Raw genomic sequence first — 10790 nt, forward strand, 5'->3', positions numbered from 1 at the left:
CTAGAGCCTGCGAGCTACAACTACTGAGCCCATGCTCCACAACTACTGAAGCCCACATGTCTAGAGCCCATGCTCCACCACAAGAGAAGCCACTGCAATGAGATGCCTGTGTACCTCAACGAAGAGTAACCCCCATTCGCCACAACTAGAGAAAGCCCACGCAGCAACAAAGACCCAATGCAGCCAAAAATACATAAATAAAATAAAATTTAAAAGTAATCTATCTTTATTGCTCCTTGAGCTATTCAATATTATAGCTACTATTGCCACATTCTAAATCTCAGTTGCTTATAACCATTTACCCTCTGAAAAGTTTAATAACATATATATCCCATGCATGTGTGTATGTGTGTGTGTATAATCTGTATCTATCTCTCTGTCTATTATCTATCTATAATAGTGACAGTAAATTTCTGAATTCTGATATGTTGTGTTTAGAAAGTGTTATGTAGGGAATTAGATGATCAATGAATGCATTGACATAATGAGAAAAATTCTCCAGGTGTGAATTCTCATGAAGGATTTATTTTATATGTATACAATAATGATTTCATAGTAAGGATCTTTTGTGATAGAAGATCATTGTGAAGACAGTTGTAACAAAGAAAAGGATCCATCAATATATTTCATACTACATATAGACAAGTGAAGGTTCTTCTTTGGTTTATATTTCTAGCCAGTTTATACTTTTGGAGCTCACATAATTTTGCAAGCTTCTGGTTGAAGGGAACACTTTTTCCTCAATCAATTGTTTCTAACATGGCCATTGTGGATTCCTAGCGGTCACAGTCATGCTTCATAGCTTGAAATTAAACTTCATTGCACTAAGACCATAATTTTAAGCGAACAGTAGTCTTGATCTTTAGCTCTTTGCTTTCTCTGTTGTATTATTCAGCAGCCTTTTCCACATTTACAACTCCATTTTCCACATTTTGCCTCTTTTGGGGAGAGCACAAATATTTCAGGAAGACTTTAGAGCTTTTGAAAGGCACCCTGCAGTTTTTTTGCATTAGTGTTTACTTTTTACAGCATTACATTTAATATTGTTTATCTTGATTCCTGACTTTTTTGGAGGGAAATGAGAGTGCTTCATTTCCCTCACGCTGGTCCTGGCACTGAGAAAAGTACTCAAAGAGGATGGTTACAAAGACAACAAACAAACCTTCCCAGAATTCTGTCAAACAGGCCAATTAATTAAACAAAGTAGATATTACAATCTAAGTATACTGGACAGCCAGTAAGTGGATTTTCTCACTAATTTATAGAGAAAACCCACCACTAGAAGTGTGGGTAGGTAAGAAAGACAATAAAGCTTTTCAAGGCTGAGCACTTCCTTTTGCTTCTCTTGCCTCATAGAACTGTAGTTTTTTCTTTTACACAAGTTTAGTGCCACATTCTTCTCTTTGCAATGGACAGACAGGTGATATATGCTGATTTAAACGTATCCAGGAATGCTGGCCTTGAAAGCTCATCACCTCCATCTCTTCCTCAGAGTAAGTGGCTTTGATTTTCCTTTTGGCATTTGTATATCTTCCATAGTTAGATTTTTCTCTTAAATTTGTAGCTTTAAATCATGGCTTTGAAGATGAGCAGCAGCTATATTAATGTTAAATAGATACAGCATGGCCTGTCTGTAGGTAATCACAAATGTGGAAAAAAACACATACCTTATAGATTTCTTTTTTATCAAGATACTTTTGTGAAAAATGAATATAGTTCCTATTACTGAGCCTTGGCTAAAGGATCCTGAAGAAATATTTTACATGTATGAACAAGGGAATATTTTGATTTTTTTATTTGTTTATTTTTTGCCACACCATGAGGGATGCGGGATCTTTGCTCCCTGACTGGGGATCGAATCCGTGCCCCCTGCAATGGAAGCACAGAATCTTAACCACTGGGCCACCAGAGAAGTCCCTTTTTTGTTGTTTTTGTTTTTGTTTTTTTTTTAACAAATGAATATTTTTAGAGATTTTTTACTACCTTGCTGTAATAGTAACCTACCTTATTTCAAATCCCTCTGTAAAATACTGTGATTAAGTTCCAATACATTTGCATCTGTGGCATTCCTTTCAGAATACAAAGTGTAGGCTCAATGATTAACATCCTTCACCCGTCAAAGGGAAGGGGATAAAATGTTCTGAAAGAAAATTATATTCAAGATCAAAAACTTGAATATAATAACAATCTGATGATTTTTAAATTGAAAAGTATAACAGTTTAGAAGGATTTAAGCCACAAGGCACAGGAGAATATCACTGATGCACTTATTTCATATTTGTTGAAGTTGGCAATTTTCTGTATGTCAGAGGAGTTAGTATTCTGAGTGAAAGAGATGGGGAATTCTAATGTGAGGTCATAGGTGATGGATTCCATGGCCTGGGGATAGATGAAGAGAAACTACAAATTAAGCAGAAAAAAAATGTATAAAATCATCAGAACATAGTATTACATTCTGAAGTCAAACCAAACTTACTAAACATCAATAATATTGCAATTTTTATCCAACCTGATATTCATTCCATAGTGTGCTTGGCAAGTGGGTTGTATCTTTTTAGGATGGTTTGGTATAATTTGAAAGTATTAAGTTATCAATGTTCTAAATTGGAGATTGAAAAGTCTTAGGGTTATCAAATACTTTCATGATACCCTTCATTTGGGGGTTACGGGAAATTGGAGAATTTTGATAACTACAGTGAGAATTTGTCAAGCCACGGTTATTTTTTGATGGGAAAGAGAAAGACTTTCTGTTCCCTATTCAGATCTAGCAAAAGTGGAGAGAAAGGAGGATGGTGTTGGAAGATATTGGAGAATGAAAATAGAGAAAGACAGCGAGATTTTCCTCAAAAGCTACTATCTGTGATTCCAAATCAATGAGGCCAGAAAATTTGTCTATTCTAAGTGTAGTCATTATTCCACAAAATATCATTCTAAAAGTAAATCTGAGAAAATATAGAATAAAGTCAGAACAAAATGTGTGACTACAAAACGCTTGTCAACTGAAAAAAATGCCGAACTTAAAAGTTGAGAATTATGTATTTGGCAGCTTTACAGAGGACTATAGCTGAGAAGGCAGCCTCTCTGATAGTTCTGAGGAAATGGCCCCAAGAGGTAAGGGAGGAGCAGGGATATACAGGAGCTTTTGCTAAAAAAAAAAAAAAAAATGTAGTCAAACATCAAAAGTTTACGGCTAATCACAAAAACAGACACCTCAAGTTAAAGATTTTAGTGCTTTTCTATATGTGGGAAGATGCAAAGTCTGGGCTTATTGAAATAATTCCTTTGACATGCATCTTAACTATCTAGGGCCAGTATCCTGTTTTTCTCCATCGTGAATTCCCCTCAAGTTTTACTATCCGGGGCAGCTGCACTGGCTGGTGGCTTTATGGTCACAACATCCTTTGTTTACTGAAATGGCAGGTGACATTCTTTCTCCACACATTGATCTGGTATTACAATTATTGTGAAACTACCACTAAGCTCTTTGGCTAAACAGTTTAGCCAAAATGGCAACTGTAAAATAGTGATTATATCAAAAGCAGTCAGGAAAACCAGAGAGAGATGTGAGTTGTGACGAATCTGGTTTATGGCCCAGGATTTGGTCTCTTAGAAAAGTAGATAGGTGTTGGCAAAAATGCCTCTAGAGTTTATTTATTCATCCAAAAATAAGCACCTGTGTCAGGCATGCCCTAGGTGCTGAGAATACAACAGTGAACAAAAGAGTGAAAAAATATTTTCCTTTATTGCGTTTATATTATACTACTAGGAAGACTTACAAATAAATGAATAACTAAGAATATATATGTATACATATATGTGTTAGATAATATTAAGTGCAATAGAGAAAATATTTTTTTAAAAATGGAATAGAGAGTTAGCTTTTGGAGAGGGTATGATATCAAATGGAATAATCATAGAAGCCTGCCTGACAAGATGACATTTGAGTCAAGACCTGAAAGAACTGAGGGACAAAGGTATGCTTCCTGGGAGAAAAGCCTTTTAGAAGATGGACCAGTGCAGGTGCAAGATCCGTGGGATGAGAACATGCCTGTCATCTTGTAGGAGGAGCTCATAGGTTCGTGTGAAATGACAGAGCATGTCTGTATGGAAAACAGCAGGAGATGAAGTTAGAGACATAAAGGGAAGCCAGAATGAATAGGGATTTGTAGGCTGTTCTACAGACGTACAGACTTAGATCTGCTTGAGAGAAAGCCATGGAAAGGTTTAGAGAAATGAAGTGAGATGATTTGGCATACTGTTTATACCCAAACAAAAAACTAGCCTTATGTGGGTATTTCCAGATGACTAAAGTTTACCTGGCCTCTTCAATTTGTTATTGTAACTCTATTGGTACAATAACTCTATTGTTGTTATTAGTTCTAATATAGTGCAGCAGAAAAACAACACAGAACCCTCCACTCAGTTCTTTAAATTATAGATGTGCGGTTATTATGTATCAGACACCATGTCTAGAAGAACTATTTCATATAACCCTTTCCAAAACCTCATGAAGTAGGTATTATTCTACATTTCACAGGTGAGGAAATTTGTAGTTTATGAAGGTTACGTTGCCCGAAGTAACATGCTCTAATACAAATCTGCTAGATTTGAGAGCCTCTGCTCTTAACCACTGCTATCCTTCGGTAATAAATGTTAAAATAGTGACTATATGCAGCTTTCTCCATTTTTCAAAATTTCAAGGGAGGAAAGGCTGAGGAAGAGAAAATGGTAGAATAGTAATATACAACTGTGAGGAAACGTCACGTAGGACTAGTCTTAGGTTCACTAAGTTTAGTTGCTCTGTGTCACACGAGCTCACATTAGAAGTTCTAGGTCAATATTCTCCAGTCTGGTTCTCCCATTTTCAGATGTACACCCAGGACCTTGGAGCTCCTCTAATTGTCTACTCTTATCTCTCCCCTCCAGATGATAATCCAGGTGTCACTACCTGAAATCTAATCTATTATCTGTTTCCTCCCATAAACTTTTATCACATTTAGTTATCTTAAATTCCATCTCCCCAGTGACATTTTAGAAAGAGCTAACTCTTTTATGAATGTCCGAGTCCTAATGAAGAGACCATGAGTAGTTGTCTGAAAACTGGGTCGCACAACTTAATCGCCAGGGAGAGTGTAAAAAACTAAAGTAGAAATGGATTTGTGGGTCACTCTGGAACATTTAATGAGAATAAAGACAACACTTTAACATATCTGATACTAAAGTTTTTAACAAGTGACTCAAAGCATGTATTCCTTTATACTGAGGAATATTAGAAAAAATATAAAAAGGAATAGATAACATAAATAAATGATATAGTTAAATTAGTAAACCTTTACTTGTAAAGGCCCTTGGCTCTCATAATACAATTTAGAAAATAATTTATAATTGTAATATATATAACATATTATAAACCAAATGGGAATAAAAAGGGTCTTATAATTAAGTCAGGTATAGAAGTTGTCTAAGCAAAATTTCAAGTAGAATAACCGAAGTACAAATTACCAGAATAATTCCTGTCAGAGCTGATATAATTTTGGAAGCTGTTGCTCAGTGTTTCCCAAGAATTTTTTTACATTAATAAGTTCCTCTTTGATTATTTTCCCCTATGAAATCCATTGATAAGGTTATGATTAATTTATGATCCCACTTTAATTAATACAATCACATCTTTTGATGAACATGAGATATACAGTACATTGTTATTGACATGATACAGAGAAAAGCAAAGGTATTTGACATTTTTTAGACTATGCAATGTTGTAGACACAGGTTCATGTTACGTTATATTCATTGAAATACTGAAAATAACATGCAAGCTCATAAAATACTCTTCCTTGAATTCCACCCATTTGGCCCAAATTGGAGATGATTGTTCCAGAAAACAGTAAAGCAGAGGAATCCACGTCTAAGAATAGAACTGTCTTATATCACCAGCACCTAACATGTTGTTTGGCATAAAACAGAGCCTCAACAAACATATCTTGAATGAATGAAGGCCTTCCTTTTTGGACAAAATTCTTGGACTTACTTCCTACAGTAGGGTATATGTTTCATTTTTGTATAGCATTTGGCATGTTTCAAAACACCGTCACATCTATCTCGTTTGATTCTTATACCAATCCTTCGTACACAAGAGAGGCATGAATATTTCTATTTTATCTATAAGCAAACTCTCAGTTGGATCTGAGATTCCATCTTGTGGAACCCTACTTTAAGATGACTGATAAATATCCTTCCCTGCCCCTATCCCCAACCTGAATCTAGCTCTTTCTTATGTGATCCAAACAACCTCTGCTTTTTGTATTAGATGAACTCAACTGAGTTAACCAAGTATATTTTCTTAATGTCTCAGATGTTTGTCAGGGTCCACCTTGGCATAAATTTGCTCTGAAACTTGGTTGTGCTGGGATTATTCTTCTTGCCTTGACTGTGATTGGGTTGAGTGTTTCAGGTAAGTGATGCAAGATCATTTATTTCTTGTTCTACTTATTCTACTTTACCATGAATATTAAAGTATGTTAACATTTGGCCACCCCAAATTTAGTGGAAGACCCATGAAACAAAAACACTTACAAAACAGTGCTCAGCCTGTACCTACTAAGCAGACTTCATCCTTTGTCGTATTTCCCTTCCTAACTGTTCCGATAGGCTTCACGGGGGATTTCACGTGTGCTCCAAGAACTTTTAAAAAATCACAATTATGATAGAAGCATGACAATAACAAAGAAAATAAAAATTTCCAATTATTTACAGTTCCTTAAGTGCCTACTAAATTCCAGATTGTCCTAGGCAATCTCTCCCATGGGGTAGGCACAATTATACTTATTCTGAAGATGGAACATGAGGCAAGGAGTGTAAACAATTTAAGAGTTTAAGTAACACCTGGGAGCTTACTTATATAGTAGAAGCCGGTAACTCAATGTGTGTGTGTGTTCACTTGCTATGTGTCTGTTTATGTTGTCTTCTAAGTAGACCCTTTGTTACTACACGCTATTGCTCTTATCTTCTGTTCATTTCAAACTTGTTGAGATAAAAATTTCCTGAAGTGATATATATATCCATTTCACGGCACCATTCAGCATTAATCTTCTTAATGATTTCTCCTGATTTATTAGTGATATTCTTGAGACAAAACTCATCAACAGAAAAAAGCAGCACGGATGCTCAAGAGAACAGGAAGGAAACAACAGGTATATTTTGTGGCTTTGACTTTCCTAAGAATAATGGCAAAAATTTGATAGGTATCATGCATTATCTTAATTAAGGCTCATAACAACCCATACGTTAAGATAGTATTATCGCTCTGATTTTATGTTTGACAAAACTGAGGTATGGAAAGGTTAAGCAACTCATCCAGGGTCATACAGGTACTAAGTGGTGACACTGGGAATTGTACTTCGGTGGTCTATCTTCAGAGCCTACGATCTTAACCACCAGATAATACTGCCTTATGAGAGACTGCTGCTAGGATATTCAATAATTAATAGCCAAAAACCAAGCTATAAAGTAAAATATGCATTTAAGTGGGATATTTGATGATTTTAATGAATATGTCGAGCAGCTAACTCTGGTCCGAAGTTAATTAATGGAACACAACATAAAATGAATTATTTAATATTTATTGTATTAAACATTAAGACATTGATCTTGTTCACGTACTTACTAAGTAGTGTGTGTTAATAAAGACACTATTGTTGAGTGACTGTAGCAGAATGTGATCATTTATTATATACATTAGTACAGAACAGAAATTTTAAGAAACTACGAAAATCCTTCTGGAAAATGCTATCCAATAGATCCCATTAATAGGCAAATATATAATTCAGCAATTAGAAATTTTCTTATAATTTTTCTCCATGGTATTTGCCATTAACTTACGGAAATGAATTGTTATTTGCTTTTCATTTTACATGTTGTTTAAAGTGGACATTTTTTAGATAAGTTTGATATTGTCGTCATGGAGTGGAAAGAGCACTTGTAATGAATTTAAGGAATCTCAGAAAGAGTTTTGACTCTACCAGCATCTGCTTTGTGTGGACTTGAACAAGTTATTCTGTCTGTCAGTGTTTTAACTTGTCACTAATTTTCAAATCTTAGTACCAGAATGAACAGTAGGTCTCAAAACCCTCAAAGTTATATTAAATTCATGAATTGTTCTCACTGTGATGATCGAAGACTTCCCTGAATTTATAATGACTTGTGCATGTGTGATTAGTGTTAGTGGGGTGGGGGGCAGGTTAGAAACATAACATTTATTCTTCTTCCTCTTTCTTACTTTAGAGAGACCAGTTCTGTTAAAGTGCCCAACAAATTGGCAACTAATCCGAGATAAATGCTTGTTTTTTTCTGACACTTACAAACCTTGGAATGACAGTCTAGCCAACTGTTTCACAAAAGAATCCCGTCTGCTGCTTATTCAAGATCAGGAAGAATTGGTAAATAATTAAGTAAAATACTTTAATACGGCTTAGCCCTTGCTTCTAACCATATCAAGATCTTCGTGCTTTAGCCTGGAGGATTCTATGCAGATGGAAGTATTAATTTTGACTTCAAGAAGCTCACAATCTGAGACACTAAATGGACATGTAAGCAAAATAAATATAATTTAATGAATACAACAATATAAATACAAATATTTGGATATATATAAATATACAGACAGAAATATCACAAATAAGGAATAATTAACTCCGATGGGGAGTTAGGAAAGGCTTCAGAGAGGAGGTGATACTTGAACTGGGTTTCAGAGGATGAGTACAAAGATGCAAACCAGTAATAGATAAACAGATTCAATATTCAGTCATTTCTTCTCTTTCATTTATAGAGACTCATACAAAACCGGATAGACAAAGGAGGAATTCCATTTTGGATTGGATTAAATTTTACATTATCAGAAAAGAACTGGAAGTGGATAAATGGATCCTTTTTAAATTCTAATATGTGAGTACTGGATAAGCTAATCTGAATATTCAATTTACATCAGGCTTACATGGCAAGATAGTAACATTGTTATTGAAGATTGAGATTTATCATTTTAATTTAGTTTAGAAATGTTCAGGAGGATCAGAATAGTCTGAGAAGAAGAATGATTCTGAAGTTGGTTGAAAAGTTCCACATATGAAAAGACATCAACCCTTTGCAACAATATATATTTTTACCTGCAATGGAGTTTTAGGAGACAAGGAATAGACTAACTCCTTTAGGCGGGGGCACACGAAACAGTTTTTAAAATAACAACATTTAAAAATCAAGAAATTTCTAGCTGGAAGCTATCGGCACGAAGAATTGTTTAAGTAGTGTTTTTCAAACTGTGGGGCCACATACCTTAGCGGGTCACAACCAGCATTGGCACGATGAATACAAGAGGAAAAAATATAGTAAATATCAGCGTAGGGTATCCAGACATTTGAGAGAAATTACTCACATTGTAACAAGTATTGTAGCCTATTTTAACCAGCGGTGTAAAAGGAGGGTTGTTTGAAGAGATGTAGTCAACCTGCATATGCCACCAAAGAGCTATTTGCCGTTTTTTTGGTTGTCTCATAGTTTCTTGTGTAAGATGGTCAAGTTAACCATTGGTGTTATAGGAGGATTGATGTTACACAGTTAAATTATAAATTTTTAATGGACTTCATCGTTGTTTGTACAACGAAGGGCAGGACATTTTTTTCCCCTAGAAAGTGAAAGTGTGCAGACATCCAACCAAGTTTCTGAAAAGAAGTTTTGATGAGTTTTTCAGAACAGATGATATTGTGTTACATTTTTTGAGTCTGTGAATGCTTTATTCACATTTGTATAAATTACAGTTAAAATGGATTTTTTTATCATTCAAAAAACAAGAGGTTAAAATTCAAGACACAGGAGCATGTTCAAGTTTATCTAAAATATAGTAATAATTTATTGTGTGGAAAATTATTAGACCTTAAAAGAAATGTCGGTTTAATTAGCACATTTTGACATTGTTTGACACGTGTTCTAAAATATTTTTTTAGATGCCGTATTTTAAAATGAAGATTATTTTAAAAATAAAGTGTTCTGAACTAGAATAAACGTATGAAAAGGCAAACATATTTTGGTAAATAAAACTACACTCTGATTTTTTTGTTTTTCTAGGGATTTTTTCTACTTTTTATTTACACATAAGTGCAACTCTGATATTAACTTATTTTTATTTTTTTGTACATAGTAAAGGTTAATTTTGGTTTGTGTGTGTGTGTGCTTCTTATTGGGCCATTATGTTTATTTTATTAAGGTTTATAATAAAACTGGAAAACTGAGTCTATGAGCAAAAATATAGGCAAAGATGATGGATTAAATTCGATTGAACACTCTACTTTATTCTGAGGATAAAAATGATGATTTGATTAAGATAGTGATCAGGTAAACCTGGAAGGTATCATATTATAGTAGAAAGAGCATCAGTTAGACTCTGCTTTTATTTTAGTTCTCTACCTTGGTTTTCAGGTAAAGAAAAACATAAAGGGTGTTAATAATTTTTTTCACAGGACTGTTTTGGGGATTAAATGAGATAATGTTAGACAGCTAGGCAGAGATCTGGTCAAAGAAGGCCTGGGAAGTCACCAAGGGCCTTTTGGAAGGGGACTTGGCCAGATGAGCAGTAAAAAAGTTATCTTGAAAATCGAAGAAAGGACCAGAAGGGTGGAAGAGATAAAATACAGGGGACCTTTGCAATAGCTTGGTCAAGAGAAATTCTGATTTGACTCGGGTGTCAGGCACTAGGAGAGAATCAGGTTGGCTTCTCAGGGCCGAGGGGCTCCAAGAAGAAATGG

At 34.9% G+C, this 10790-nt stretch overlaps 1 protein-coding gene across 1 annotated transcript in view; it reads left to right on the plus strand.

The window, feature by feature from the left end:
• The window catches only part of KLRB1 (killer cell lectin like receptor B1), a gene marked incomplete at its 5' end in the record, with an annotated part of 43753 nt that overhangs the window by 25488 nt on the left and 7475 nt on the right, over window positions 1-10790 (plus strand). Inside the window, 5 exons of the mRNA XM_082419273.1 lie at window positions 1417-1493; window positions 6353-6451; window positions 7116-7190; window positions 8281-8435; window positions 8825-8940. Of these exons, the coding sequence (XP_082275399.1) occupies window positions 1417-1493; window positions 6353-6451; window positions 7116-7190; window positions 8281-8435; window positions 8825-8940 (522 nt within the window). The remainder of the gene's footprint in view (window positions 1-1416; window positions 1494-6352; window positions 6452-7115; window positions 7191-8280; window positions 8436-8824; window positions 8941-10790) is intronic.

This window comes from Balaenoptera physalus, assembly GCF_965194825.1.
Source record: "Balaenoptera physalus genome assembly, chromosome: 13".
In the NCBI taxonomy this organism is placed as follows: Eukaryota; Metazoa; Chordata; class Mammalia; order Artiodactyla; family Balaenopteridae; genus Balaenoptera; species Balaenoptera physalus.